Consider the following 16884-nt stretch of genomic DNA (forward strand, 5'->3'; position numbering starts at 1 on the left):
CTCTTTGCAGATGCGAGGCTGCGTGAGGAAAATGCTATCGGTTTCTCGGTTCCATCCGGCATACGATGAGACAAAACTGCCCAAATGCCGTATGGTGAGGGTCACATGCAAGTAGTCGATCTTTCTTTGCATCATAATGCACCAGAACCTTGGAAGAACTTAACAGTTGTTTTGAAGCCTTGAAAGATTCATCTTGCTTTGGTCCTCAATTCCAAATGGCTGCTTTCGTTAGCATAGTGTTCAATGGTGCAAGTACTGTTGACAGACCAGGTCGGAAACGCCGAAAGTAGGTCAAGAGCCCCAGGTAAGATTTCAGTTCTGACACATTCCTGGGAACAAGAGCTTCCACCATTGCTCGAACCTTGTCAATTACAGAGTGTAGCCCCTCTGCATCGATCCTGCAGCCCAGATACTTCACCTCCTTGGCTTGGAAAACACATTTTTCCTTGCGAACAGTCATTCCTGCATCTGAAAGTCTATGGAGCACTGCGTCCAGATTTTTTACATGGTCGGCCTCAGTCTCCTCCAAAATTAAGATGTTATCAATATAGACACTGACATGGGGAATACCCTGCAGAAGGGTGTCCATGCTTTGCTGGAAAATGGAGGGTGATGAGGAAATCCCCAGTGGGAGGCAGGTATATCTGAAAAGGCCACGTTAAGTATTTATGGTTGTACAATCCTTTGAAGCCTCATCCAAAGGTAATTGCAAGTAAGCACTGCTGAGATCAAGCTTCGTGAAAGTCTGTCCTCCATTTAGGGGGTGGCATACAAGTCCTCATTCTGAGGAATCGGTTAGCTGTCAAGTTTTCTCGCTTGATTTACAGTAAGCTTATAATCACCACATATGCGAACTTGGCCATCACTTTTTAAGAAAGGCACTATTGGTGCCGCCCAGTTTAAGAACTCCACGGATTCTATAATTCTCTCCTTCTGTAGGCGCCCAAGCTCTAGCTCGACCTTCCCCTTCATGGCGTAGGGCACTGACCTTGGTTTGAAAAACTTTGGCTGAGCCAATGGGTCCACATAGATTTTAGCAGTCATGTTCTTCACTCTGTCAAGTCTACTCCAAAAGACTTCTGGGTACTGTTCCACCACAGGTTTGTGCGATACCGATGCTCCAATGTGACATCTCAGCCCATTTCAGCTTGAACACCTTCAGCAAGTCATGCCCTACAAGGCTTGTTCCGACACTGTACACGATCATGAGAGGTATGGTGAATTTCTGGCCATCATCTTGTACATCAACAGCAATCGATCCAATGACTTTGATCTGATCCCCAGTGTAAGTGTGTAAAACCGCACCGGATTTGTGCACTGCTGAGGATATAGCCCAGATCTCTTTATCCAACTTTGCACTCATCACTGAAACAGAGGCTCCTGTATGAATCTGCATCCTGACCTTTTTCCCATCTTTTACAAAATCTGCTACCAGGGGGTGCATTCCCCTATTCCCGGAAACAACACCACCCATGGTGTATACATCATCTGAATCCTCCACATCATCAACTTCAGAGTCACATTGAACCAAGTTTGTTGTGTGTGGCCCTTTCTGCTTCCGAAATCAGATACTGGACCTCTATTTAATTCTAAAAACCTTGGCAATGTGCCCGACGCGGTGACAGAAACTGTACTCTGCGTCCTTAAACCCGCATTCGTCAGGTGCATGGGATGAACTGGAACATCAGAAACAGGCTGCAAAATTTCGATTTGAACTTTGACCCCTGTCCTTGTTTCGAGGGTCAAAATTACTTTGGTTGCCAGTGCTGGTCATACTCCTGGACTGCTTGTACTGTTGATTGTAGACCTGAACTTTATGTACTTTTTCTTCCCTCCCTTGCAGAAAAACAGAGGTATTCATTGCTCGAATATCTGTTGCATTTTTAGCAGCAACTTCCATCCCATGAGCTATTACCATGACATTTTTTGTAATCCAAACCCTTCTCTGACAACAACCTATGTTGAATGCGCTCATCTTGGATAGCGCACACAAGTCTATCCCTGAGCATTTCCTCCAATGTCACCCCAAATTCACAGTCCTCCGATATATGCCTCAAGTCAACAACATATGCTGTAATCGACTGTCCCGGTCTCCAAAGCAGAGAGTTGAATTTGAACTTTTGCACAATCAGTGATGGTTTGGGATGAAGATGTTCTTGAATGAGCATACAGAGTTCATTGAAGGTTTTGTCAGAAGGTTTCGCTGGTGACACCAGGCTACGCATGATGCCATACGTTTTATATCAACAAACACTGAGTAATATAGCTCGCTGTTTGGCTGCATCTCCAATGTCGTTAGTGATGAAATGCTGGGCCAGTCGCTTTGTTTATTGCAGCCAGTCTTCAACGACCGCGTCAAATTCATTTATCTTGCCGAAAGACACCATGATTCAAACCAGAAATGAATTCACCAAAAATTCATTCACTTGCCATTTTATCCTCATTGTCAAATGTAATATATCACTCAGAGGCTCGACCTTCCAGGCAAGGAGTTCAATCACAGCTCACACACATGTCCTTTAGGATCACCGCCATTGTCGCACCTCCCTGAGGTCACCCCCACCACGCCCCCGGCCCGAACCACCGATGACAATAGGGGGCGTATGCTACAATCCCCTCTTCCAGGCTCTACAGCGCATCTCGCCACCATGGCTTGTGGTGCGCTGGCCAAGCAGTTTGTTCCATGCCCTTTTAAAGCACGTCGTACTTTCATGGTGCCTTTTTGTGGCTGCAAGTCCTCACCTGGCCCTGCCCACAAGAAGAGCGTTTTTACACATCAATGTTATTCCGAGCTATACTGTTTATAAATTACTTGTGCTGCCCCCTCAGCATCATGTGTCACAAGAGCACTTACTCTGACAGGTCCATGATATATGGCAATCTGGCGTAATCGAAACACACAGACCATGTTTCACTTACCACAATCTAGCTCTGGATCCCCACTCCCTTCCACATAATTATATATACACACACATATACACACTTAGAATACAAAACATGAGGAACACCTTCCTAATATTGAGTTGTATCCCCTTTTGCCCTCAGAACAGCCTTAATTTGTTGGGGCATGAACTCTAAAAGGTGTTGAAACCCCAATGCTTCGCACAGTTGTGTCAAGTTGGCTGGTCGTGGATATCGACTCCGAACAGCTCATTCAATCTCATCCCACAGATGTTAAATTGTATTGAGAATAGCCCAACATGTTTGCCGAATACCTTAAGTTTATTGATTGAAATTCCCTCTTTAAAATGTAATTCACATAAGCGTTTCTGACAAAGAAAGTCCTTTCAGAAATCCTCCAATCAATGAACTAAGCAGACACAGAAATACAGTGCCCCAAATGCTCTTCATTATATCCACCACTGCTTGTTCGCAAAAGTGAGTCTTGAACTGCCAGTTTTGCTAACTACCACACTGAACCGGGGCCCAGCGAAAACCGATCCGATCCAGTCCAGGTTTTCACATCTGGGTACAGCACGTTCTTCTATTTTTTTGCAGCACATTCCGTAATGGCTGATCTAAAGCGTTGTTTTATGCCTAAATTATGGTTGTCAGTGATGATGGCAATGATCGTGATATCAGTAAAAGTGGTGAAAGCCCATTATCAGTCAAGAATAGTGAAACGGCTGGGGACAAGATGATGTGTAAATACTATGTGCACATGCACAGCACAACACATGGCATGCATTTCAAATAGACCCGAGTGGGGCCCATGGAAGCCATCTGGAATTGGAGGCGAAGTGGTGCACACTGCACATGTGCATATGCCGTTTTATGTCATGTTGACTCTATCAGATTGGTCGGGCCAACTTTATTTTCATGTTACGCCCAACGCGCAAGTCCACCTCCTGGCTGATGTGCAGAAAGACGGAGACAATGTACTCATGTGGCAGACGACCATTGTTGCCACAGTTTGCACAGTCACAGCAGATAGGGGACATGATATGTGCCAGGTTGCCTTATACATTATGGGATATAATAAGTGTGTATGTATATATATATATATATATATATATATATATATATATATATATATATATGTATATATATATATATATATATATATATATATATATATATATATATGTATATACTCTCCTGGTCAAAAGTTCTAGAACACCCCCATATTTCCAGTTTTTACTGAAATTTAAGCAGTTTAATGTTTCAATGTACTCTGGAGTTAAAGCAGAGAACAAATAAATAATTGCAGATAAATATGAAATCATGGATTCGTTTTGTTGAACAAAATTTAATCTAAATTTTTGACTCATCAAAGTAGCCACTTTTTGCACATATAACAGCCGAACTTACTTGTGGCATTCTTTGTACAATTGAAATCAAATATTGTTCGGAAAGTTCTTCCCAACACTGTTGCAGAAGTTCCCACAAATGTGTTGCACTTGTAGGTTGCTTTGCTTTCACCCTTCTGTCCAGTTCATGCCAAACCAGCTCGATAAGGTTTAAGTCTGGAGACTGTGCTGGCCATTCCATGATTTGAAGCCGACTGTCTTGTTCCTTTCTTCTTAGGTAGTTGTGACATAGCCTGGAGGTATGTTTTGGGTCATTATCTTACTGTAGGATGAACCCCCAGACCAACTAGGCATAGACCAGAGGGTATTGCATGGTGTTGCAAATGCTGTGGTAGCCCTTTTGGTTCAGGGTGCTAGTCACTCTGTGCAAGTCGCCGACTCTGAATCCAGCAAGAGAGCCCCAGATGATCACGCTTCCTCCTCCATGTTTGACAGTTGGTGTCACACACTGAGGAACCATCCTTTCGCCTCCTCGATTTCGTACAAAAACCCTGCGTGATCAACGGAAGATTTCAAATTTTGATTCATCAGTCCATAAGACCTTCTTCCAGTTTTCACTTGTCCCCTGGTGGTGCTTCATGGTCCAGGCAAGCCTCTTTTTCTTATTTTGCCATCTTAGCAATGGCTTTCTTACTGCCACTCGACCTGTCAAACCTGCAGCTCAAAGTTTTCTCTTCACAGTTGAAACTGAGTCTTCCTTACTTCGACCAGTGTTAAGCTGTGTTTGAAGCTGCTGTCCTGTGATCTGCCAATCACGCAAGCTGTTGACTCTCAGAAACTTGTCTTCTGATTGTGTTGTGGCTTTGGGTCTGCCAGAACTCTTCCTATCAGAGTTTCCTCCAGTTTCCAAGTGCCTTTTGATGGTGTAGGAAACTGTACTCACTGACACCTTGGCTTCCTTTGCATTTACTCGCAAGGAAAGATCTCCACTTTTAAGGGTTATAATGGTCTGTCTGTCTTCCTCTGTTAATTGTCATTTTCTCGCCATTATGAAAGAAATATACTACTTCCTGCAGTGCAATATTGTCCAAATAAAGCTTCAGATGGTGAAGCAACACAGTCTGTTCCAACACTGCTTTTATACAGACAGAGGGTTTGTAACTAATCAACAAAAGTTGGGACACCTGTAGGAATTGTTTGCATCAACTTTCAAGGCTTAATTTACTTTCATTGTTGCTGAACAGCTGCAGTTGCTAACCCATTACTTGTTCCCTGGAAAGGGCCTTTTTTAACAACTCTGAAATTTGCATTATTTTTCAGTTTTTGGCAACCTATACTTTTTCTTTTAACCTCTGGCAGTTTACCTCTTAGCCTTGTACCATTTCAACAAGTACATTTGTTTATCAAACGACGTAAACAGGGAGGCATGTATGCAATCAATAGGGGAAGGGGACAAGACACGAGCAAGGTAAAAACACTACAACCATCAATGGTTATTATTTACAAGCACTTACATAGTTCTACTTGCAAGACATGGCGCCACAACATTCACACAAACAATATCCCCCTTCCGCCATGCAGCGGGGGATAATAAAAGCAAAGAAAAGACCCCCTCAGAGACAAGGGGGTCAGACTGGACCCGTAGGCCTTTATTACGTGGGACTTGGCGGACTGAAGGAGTCCCACGAGACCGTGGCAGGTTACCTCCACCCTCGTGGTGCCTCGATGGGGCGAGTCGCGACGTCCCGTCCCCACGGCAGCTATTCACGCTTCGCGCACCTTCCCCGTGGCAGGCGAGCTCTCTCCGGCTCTCCCCACACAAATGCACAGGCTTGCGCGACACGGCAGGCAGGGTTGTGCCTCCAGCCCGTGTCTCCTTCGCGACGCCCGGACCTCCCCCGACTGAGCGCTCCAAGCTCCTGACTCGGACACGAGCCCAGACCTCCACGCAGCTTCTTGGCTTCTCCGAACCCCGAAAGACACTCTCTTCCACCCGACCGACCGCTCACTTGGCGTTCTGCGTGCCCTTTTATTCTCCCAGTGCCCCGCCCCTCACTTCGCAGCACGCGGGGGGGGGGGGGGGGACATTCCAACAGAGATCGGCTGGATTAGTTGTTGTTTCCCAACCATCAATCTTGTTTACCAGAGAAACCGGGGCGGGAGTTGAGTTCCATCCGTCAATCTTGTTTACCAGAGAAATCGGTGCGGGAGTTGAGTTCCAACCGTCAATCTTGTTTACCAGAGAAATCGGGTCGGGGGTTGTTGTTGTTCCCCTTTGGTGTTCGTGGAGATGTCGGCGGTTGTGGAGAAGTTGGTTGTGGTTGTTGTGGCTGGCGTTGTGGTTGGTGGTTGGTCCACAATAACGATAGCAAAAGAATAATGGCTAACTCAAAGATAACAGCTCTGTCCACACGGATAATTCCCATTAAACAATGGTGGGGAAATCTAACTGAACACGGACTTATCGGCATAACTAACTAAGGACCTTCATGGTGTTCTGCGAATTTCCACAACCGTAACAATATATATATATATATATATATATATATATATATATATATATATATATATATATATATATATATATATATATGTATGTATGTATGTATATATATGTATATGTATGTATGTATGTATATATATATATATATATATATATATATATATATGTATGTATATATATATATGTATGTATATATGTATGTATATATGTATGTATGTATGTATGTATATATATATATGTATGTATGTATGTATGTATATATATATATGTATGTATGTATGTATATATATATATGTGTATGTATGTATATATATATGTATATATATATATATATATATATATATATATATATATATGTATGTATGTGTATATATGTATATATGTATGTATGTGTATATATATATATATATATATATATATATATATATATATATATATATACACATATATACAAATGTATATACAAACATACAGACATACAAACATACATATACATATATTTATCTAATGAAGGTTATAAAAGACCAGAACGGGGAGCAAAGGGTAAACAAAGCAAAAGTGGACAAAGGTAACACTAAAGGACCATTTTCATGATCAGCTTTCTTTCCTTTTCCCAGGTATATCTGGCCAAGCGTCTTCTCAACCTCCAGCAGCTGTTACATCACAGCCAAGATGAGATAGTGAGTAAAAAAATTCTCATTTCATTGTCGCTACAGCCAGAGATTTGATAAGCATCACAGAAAAAGATAGCATTCCAGCTATGTTAGGGGAGCTGGCACAGTACTGTATGGGTACACCAATTTGTCACACACTCGGGGTAGAATTTGACTGAGATGAACTTTAACCCCAAGGTTTCAGGTTGTTCTTTCTTACAGTATTACAACATACAAAGCAATTAGTTCCTTTTCTCTGTCTTTAACAGCTATTGCTTCATTCATGTTGTTCATGTTGTGATGTTCGTATTTTTGATGCAAAGCTCTCATTGTTTTTGGATGACAAGCACATATGCAAGTGTACTGCAAATTGCAGTTGTGGATGAATTTGCTAATGTGATGCAATGATTTCTCAAATTCATGCAAATTTGTTTTTGTTTGGCAAGGATATTTTTTATCATCCTGAAACATCTTTTATAATTCCTTGTTCAACCAATGGGGATGCACTTTTCAACTACTTTGCATCAGCTCTTTGGGTTTTCAACATAATGGATTTTAATGCTTGATTCGTAATTTTGGAATCTTTTTGTACACCGCTCCTTCCCAATTCCATATCTCGGCAATGCATGATGTCATTGCCAGGCACTGAAGGAAGGGAATACTCAGTTTTTACTCTGTTTTCCTTATTGTTTGTTTGTCTGGGCGATATCTCAGCCATCCTTTGATCTAGGAAGCTGAAATTTGGGGACAAAAGTGAAGATGTGCTTTGCTAAAAACGTTGTTTTTAATTTTTTTTTATAAAATAATCAACTAATTCATTAATTACTTCATTGTTATCGATATATTAACTACTTATTTATTTTATTTCTCATGCTGGCAATATCTCAAGCAATTTTGAGCTTGTAAGATGATATTTGGACACGATAGTGACCAAGTAATTTGGCTATAAAGGCTATTTTTAATTTATTGATTAATCAATTAATCAATTAATTATTCATTTTTCGATTAATTAATTTTCAAAAAGTTTCAGATTTGCATGAAACAGTGGTAGTTTTTGTATGCTAATGGGAAATTGATTGAGAAATTAATTATTTTTTGATTATCATTTATTTTAATTCTGCATTTAATCAATTACTCAATCAATTATTATACACTGCTCCCTCCCAATTCCGACTTCATGTACTGCAAGGAGGCATGGACGGGCACCGAAGGTGCCCCGGTGATGTCACGTGCTGGAGGATTGTTATTTATTTATTTGGCATTGGGTCGGTGTACTTTGAATGTACCACTACTTGTTCATCTTTATTTTTTTTTCCACTATTTTGTTTCGTCAAATATGGTGGCACATGCCTTTCACCAGGTATCCCAAAACATTAAATCATCTGTTTACATTTAGTCTTACCAAAGTCTCACTTGCGGCACAACTGAAGGAAAAGATAGTCCAACCATGTGATGTGTTAATAAACTCCAGCAGGGTGTGGCAGCGTGCAGTTCAAAGGATGATGTCACATTTAACTTGAAATAACCATTGCTGAACATTGAGTTGTTCCTTCTGGACATGCCATTTACAGCAAAGCGCTAAAAGTGTCTGATGGATGTATGCACAGCTGTTACTTGTGGTATTTGCTTTCACTTTCTTTAGGCATTTTTAATAGCAAACTGATTCTTGTAAGCATCGTTTTCGAAGTGAAGCATCACATTTTGCGATGTTTATTTGGCATTTGTATATCCGTCTGGGATTGTAACACATATTTCGTTTGTCAGTTGCATTATGACTGAGGTCTCAAAGCTGCCAATACAGTGCCCCCCCACCCCCACCATCCGTTCCCCATCCCCGACTCGACTATGGGTGGGAGTCGTAGACATGCAGGGAGTTGGGAGTCGTAAACAAACAGGGAATTTGTTTGGAATTTGGCCAGGATCTGCCCAAAGGCTACTTTTTCCAAAAGGAAATGCAGCATCTTTATATTATACAATAAAGTGAATGTTGTGATTGAGGAAATGAGACTGTGCTTTGTTAAATTTCAAAACTTAAATAAAATTTCCCAAATAACTTTGAAATTGTTTCAAAGACGGATCCTTAAAATCCTTACTCTCCTCACTTGGATCTTGGCACCTTCTATGGCTGCTACACATTTGTAGTAGTCCCTAAATCAATTGTAAGCTCCCTCAAACTGAAGCTGCTTTCTCCACTTCTTAATTGTTTTAGTTCCTTATTTCATAAAGTTTATCATGTTAAATTTTCAGCTTGTTTGGAATACACCCTTGCCTTCTTGCATTGCAGGGAAAGAGATTGTTGGACAGACGATGCAGGGAAAGAAAGCACTGCTTGAGCTGAACCCAATATCCAATGGACTGGCTACTTTAGGCATGCATACATCAGTTTCATGATGTATCTGTACATACTGTACAAACACAAGACAAGGCGATACCTTCGTGGAGTGTAAATTTTGTACACACTGCTGTCATTACGTGTGCTTGTTCTGTATGTAAAGGGGTTTTATAGTGTCAGTATATAAACCTATCTACATAAAGATGTAATAGACTGTGGTCTGCACATGTACTTTGTTAAAAAAGAAAACCAACTTGCGAGCATTTGGATTAAATTACGCCCAAATAAAGTCACTCCTTCCCATTCCTAAGATAACTCGATGCAAAGGACTATTTTACCAATCCGTGTAATTTCCTTTGAGAATGCAATCCCACCTGGTTCCACGGACAATATGTGGGAACTCGATTGTGTAGTTTGTTTTTCAGTGTTATTTTTCCATTTTGTCACAAACAGTTGTGAAATGTATTTTATATAGCAATGTAGATCTCTCATATCACATGAAGAGGCAGGGGGAAAAAAAGTATTTCCATTCGAGTGGAATTGTGGTTTTAAGGAGGCATCTTAAACTTATTCAACTTATTTTGACAATGCCTGTAAAGTATTATGTCATAGCCAATTAATGAATTGTCTTTACCTCATTACAAAATTTGATTTATGATTTTATACCTCACTTTTTCTACTGCTACATCTTTCATGCATTCCTGAAGTTTTTGGCTGATATGATTTCCATTTGTTATAGAGAACCAATCACATATTGTTATTACAAAATATACAATGCACTTTTAGGAAGGTGATTGTTGAATACATTATGTCTTTCAGGTCTTTGTTATATATGCAATGTGGATTAGTGTGACCATGGATTTTGTTATTTCATTTTATGAAAAGTTATAAAAGCTTGTTTGCCATCAAAAAACAGTTTGTAGGATATGGAATCCATAACAAATTAAATTGCAGTAACAGCAGAGTGGCAAAATCAAAAGCTCAACTAGTTCGTTATTTATTTATTTTGCTGTCAAGGGCAAAAGCTCAGAAAGTCAGAACATTTCAGCCACAGAGTGTCCTTTATCAGGGACTAACACAGGTCCTGTATGCTAAAAACTTAAATGCCTTCCCAGAGGGGCAAAGCGACACAGGCTTGAAATATACTCTGAGATCCAGGTAACCAATCTCATCGTCACCTACGATAAGATATACAAGTGCAAATGACCAGTGTTAGTCACTGAAGGGGAGCTCATGCAGACTTTCTGAGCCTTTTCCTTTTTAGTGGGTGGGGTGGGAGGAACAAGTGAATTGGCTGTGTTTCTGCATTTTATTCTCTGTGGTTTTCACAATCTGCGGTTCTTTAGTTATGGTAGTTTGGTCTCTTTTGGTGTTTTTTTGAAGGGTTTCCATTAGTGAAACATTGAATCAAACATAAAAAACATATTTCTTGTTCACAATATACTTGGCACCTAACACCTTATTAAAAAATTCACATGTAAAAATTAACAAGGGACCATCTACATATACATACGCAAAAATGACTGAGGTCCCTCCACCTCTGCCAATTCCTTCCAGCAATATAACTTCCCCATGCACACCCTTCAATCCCTTCTTCCTGTCCTTTAAGCCTCCTTTTGCTTTTCTCTAACTCATTCCCAACTTCCTTAACCTCTGTCAGTTTTCAGCCCCCCTCTTTTATTTTTTTTTTAATCAGTGCTCCTGTCCCATTCTCATGCTGGATACATAATATGCAGTTGGCTCTTAATAAATAATTTTACAATGCTGCAGTCTCCTTGCAGGTCACCCAGATCATAAATAATAGGTTTAAAGCCCTGTGGACCAAAACTAATTTGCTGCTTGCCATACGTATATACAATGCATTTTTTTGGATTTGTGTTGGTGATTGAGTCAAAAAAAACTCCATAAAAACATAAGCATGACGCATCAGTTGCAAATGAAAGAAATCCTGGCCAATCTCCAAATGCTAACTCCACCTGGTCTTCATTCAACAGAATTACTCACACTGAGATAACTTCTTAAACAGCCATTCCAAAGCTGAAATACATCGTGGGATAACAAATCTTAGACCTCTTCGTGGGTGGCAGTGACAGGATGATTTATGGAGCTGCATTTTCAGAAACAACCTACCCTTGATAGATCATTGCAAACAGTAAGCCTTGCCAGTTGAGATTTGGCTCATTTTATTTTTGTAAAAATCGAGCATTTTGAATTCACAGATTCCTTCAGTGACTAAAACATTTCCTGTTGGGTTTGTTTCTGGGTCAACAATGCCCTCATCTTCAGAAGAGTACAAAACATCTAACTTTAATTGTATAGGTATGAGGGGTGTTCAAAAAGTTATCGGAGTGTGATAGTGGTCCAAGAGAGGTCAACGTTTTTTGTTTTTTTCCAATATATAAAACTGGAAAACCAGCCAAATTCAATCCACTGGAGGATGAAGGTCTCCCTTGACTGCTCATGATGTGGGTATTTGTGGTACTCAGCATGCTTGTCAAGTTTGGGTCGGTGAGAGTGAACAGCCATGGGAATCAAACCTACACCAGCCAGTGGAGAAACAAACAAGTGTTTCACCATTCGACCAAACAGCCAGCTCTTGTTTTATGCACAAGTATATATAATCGGTAAGGGAACATTTTATTACTAATTATACACTTGTATGTTGAAAAATAAAACGTTGGCATTTATTGGACTATTTCATCTAGTTTTGAGATCTTTTTGAACAGCCCATGTAAAAGGTGCCCTCTGTCATTTATGATCACTCATTACAACAGAAATACTGTTGTAAACATGTTGGTAAAGACACATTTATCCTTCTATACTGCACACCTAACACCAGATTGCCATGAACACAATGTGGGTTTCTCAACACCTTTTGCTGGCAGGTTCCTTGGATTTACAAGTTGTGCATTTTATAAATGTTCTCACTGTAAAAACAAACAAAAAGTAAAAAGTTTACACTCTGCTTGTATAAAGTTTTTCACTTCATGGTTTAACTCTTGCTATCTATTAAACAAAAACGCCTATATAATTGCACATTTAAAAGTTTGTTTTACCCTATTGTATATGTGCCTTGTATAGTCGGGTGGTCCAATTAAAGATTAATTATTTCTACAGTGCTGTGTATGTGAATTCCACAATCCATCACAGAACATATGCAGCATATTGTAATAATAACCTGATGCACTTGCTTTGTAATTCTAATCTTATGGCTGATCAGAGAACAACTCAAAAGATCCATATGTTTGGAAAAGAGCCACTGAGAGAAATATGCTTGGAAAAGATAAATACGTTTGCTGACCTTTCTTCCAAGCATCTCTCTCTCTCTCTCTCTCTCTCTCTCTCTCTCGCTCTCTCTCTCTCTCTCTCTCTCTCTCTCTCTCTCTCTCCCCCTCCCCCTCCCCTCCCCCTCCCCTCCTCCCCCCCTCCCCATCCCCCTCCCCTCCCCCTCCCCCTCCCCCTCCCCCTCCCCTCCCCCTCCCCCTCTCTCTCTCTCTCTCTCTCTCCCTCTCCCCCCCTTCTCTCTCCTTCTCTCTCTCTCTCATCCAGCAGTGGCCACTTATGACTTTGGTGACCCATAAGCTCTTCTGTCTCCCTTACCATCTGCATTGCAGTCTGGTTAACCACATGATGTTGCCACATGTCTATTTTTTGGGGATACATGATTGAGGCTTGTGGAAGACCTGGAGCAGAATGGAAGGGAACGAAATGGAAAGGGGGATTATTAAGCTTCCTAAAATGGAAAGTGGTCTTGTGTTTCCCTTGTTAAGCTTGCTAACTCACTCCTTCCAATTTAATGTGTTTTCACCAGTATATGAGCCTCCATTTACCAAAGAATAATTAATGCAAGGTAAAGGTCCTTTGAGCTATTATGCCTGTGCCATATTCACATCTCACCACTCGAATATACTGGAACTCTTAATGGTACACAAGAAAATGGGAAGCTAACCGCAGGAAGGGAACTTGTCAAGGCAAATGTCACACAATAACTTGCATTATCTTTCAAAATAAGAATTATGGAAACTTTAAAATCTACAACCTAAACCAGACCAGATAGCTGGCTTTGTTCCAAACCAAGAAATAGAGACAATCAAGTATATATATATATATATATATATATATATATATATATATATATATATATATATATGTATGTATATGTATATATATATATATATGTATGTATATATATATATATATATATGTATGTATATGTATATATATATATGTATGTATATGTATATATATATATATGTATATGTATATATATATATATGTATATGTATATATATATATATATGTATATGTATATATATATATATATATGTATATGTATATATATATATGTATATGTATATATATATATATGTATATGTATATATATATATATGTATATGTATATATATATATGTATATGTATATGTATATATATATATATGTATATGTATATATATATATATATATATATATGTATATATATATATATATATATATATATATATATATATATATATATATATATATATATATATATATACAGTAGACTAGGCGTAAGTCGGCAGCGTGTAACTCGTCACTTCGCCTAAGTCGGCAGCGTCAAAAAGTCCCGAATTTATCTCATGTTAAGTCCCTATGAATAAAGGGTCATCCCTCTGTAAGTCGTCATCTCTAAGTCGTCACTTCGTCTAAGTCGTCAGATGTTGTCCATTCCCACGTAATGGAAACTCAAGTAAATTACCACTCCTAACTCGTCACACGGAACTGCTGCCTCGTGAGAATCCCGATTTCATGGAATCGTGATGCTCGCTCATTGGTTTACACTGTCAGTGATAGGCTATTTATAATGCGTGCACACGTTGATCGCACTGCAGGCAGGACAATGGCAACTAAGCGTAAGCTTACAACTAAAACCTACCAAGAAAAATACGACATTATCCAGTTTTGCGAGGCAAACCCACTGATGAAGAAAACAGCCATAGCTGAGAAGTTGGACATCAAACAGCAGACATTGAACGATATCTTGAAGAATAAGGGCAAGATATTTGGACAAGTGGAGAAGATCACGAGGCCGGTGGTAAGTGTGAAACGCGTGAAATATGTGTCCTTTGAAGATGTCGATGACGCGCTCATCATCTTGTTTCGGCAAATGTCGGCTCAGCCAAATATTCGGTTGGACGGTGAAATGTTGCTGCTGAAGGCACGTCAATTAGCTGCTGACCTCAGGCATGATGATGCCGAGACCTTGCCGATGCACTGGATAGACAGATTCAAAGTGAGGTGGGGAATCGGCAAGGTCAAGAAGTGCGCCGAATCAGGCAGCGTGGATTCGGCAGTGGTGCACGACTGGAAAGATGGCAAATTGAAAGACATCTTGGAAAGGTATCAGCCTCGGGACGTGTACAATGCCAATGAGACTGGGCTTTTCTGGCAGATTCTGCCAGAAAAGTCTCTGGGGTTCGTTGGTCAATCCCATCATGGTGATAAGCAGGCGAAGTTGTTGTCTTACAGTTGTTCATTATCTTTACTTTTGATGAACTGATTCATGAATTCCATCTTTGCTTGATCACTTTCCAACTCGCCAATGAACCCCCACCTATGCCCCGAGGATTGTGTTTTCCTTTTGGTACAATAGCCGGCTCTCACACATATGTGTCCAGGCCACACGCGACTTCATCCTTCACCCCACAGTCATCATGAATGTTCGCATACGCGTAAGTCGTCACATTTCTAAGTCGTCACTTTTTTCTCGGTCCCGATGGTGATGACTTACGCCTAGTCTACTGTATATATATATATATATATATATATATATATATATATATATATATATATATATATATATATATATATGTATGTATATATATATATATGTATGTATATATGTATATATATATATATATATATATATATATATATATATATATATATATATATATATATATATATATATATATATATATATATATATATATATATATATATATATATATATATATATATATATATATATATATATATATATATATATATATATATATATATATATATATATATATATATATATATATATATATATATATATATATATATATATATATATATATATATATATATATATATATATATATATATATATATATATATATATATATATATATATATATATATATATATATATATATATATATATATATATATATATATATATATATATATATATATATATATATATATATATATATATATATATATATATATATATATATATATATATATATATATATATATATATATATATATATATATATATATATATATATATATATATATATATATATATATATATATATATATATATATATATATATATATATATATATATATATATATATATATATATATATATATATATATATATATATATATATATATATATATATATATATATATATATATATATATATATATATATATATATATATATATATATATATATATATATATATATATATATATATATATATATATATATATATATATATATATATATATATATATATATATATATATATATATATATATATATATATATATATATATATATATATATATATATATATATATATATATATATATATATATATATATATACATATATATATATATATATACATATATATATATATATATATATATATATATATATATATATATATATATATATATATATATATATATATATATATATATATATATATATATATATATATATATATATACATATATATATATATATATACATATATATATATATACATATATATATATACATATATATATACATATATATACATATATATATATATATATATATATATATATATATATATATGTAGTTGTGGGCCGAGTATCGGTGGCGAGCACGACCGCTAGATGGAGCAGTAGAGTCGGGTCCACCGAACACCCGGAATCTAGATCGTACCCTTCCGATAATGCCGAAGGTACGGGTCCCTTACAGGACCGTGAATAGTGAATAAATCAACTGCGTGGGACAGGGTTATTTTCCAAACTTCAAAATACCTAGAGGCCCACGTGGCGAACTACCGAGGAATTCACACCCTCGATGGAGCTCGAACGGGAAGAGTC

General features: G+C 37.8%; 1 protein-coding gene across 6 annotated transcripts in view; it reads left to right on the plus strand.

Moving 5' to 3' along the window:
• Nucleotides 1-12854, plus strand: part of LOC147030439 (zinc finger protein 608-like) — a 231390-nt gene extending 218536 nt beyond the window's left edge. For all 6 annotated transcript variants that reach the window (XR_015056364.1, XR_015056363.1, XM_085874487.1 and 3 more), the window contains exons 8-9: nucleotides 7371-7433; nucleotides 9691-12854. Coding sequence is in view for 4 of the 6 variants with exons in the window: in XM_085874487.1 (XP_085730613.1) it covers nucleotides 7371-7433; nucleotides 9691-9744 (117 nt within the window). In the remaining 2 variants the exon portion in view is untranslated. The remainder of the gene's footprint in view (nucleotides 1-7370; nucleotides 7434-9690) is intronic.
• Nucleotides 12855-16884: the final 4030 nt, after the last annotated feature.

Source organism: Eptatretus burgeri, chromosome 3 (genome assembly GCF_056783735.1).
Source record: "Eptatretus burgeri isolate ZD-2024b chromosome 3, Ebu_testis_v1, whole genome shotgun sequence".
Classification (NCBI taxonomy): Eukaryota; Metazoa; Chordata; class Myxini; order Myxiniformes; family Myxinidae; genus Eptatretus; species Eptatretus burgeri.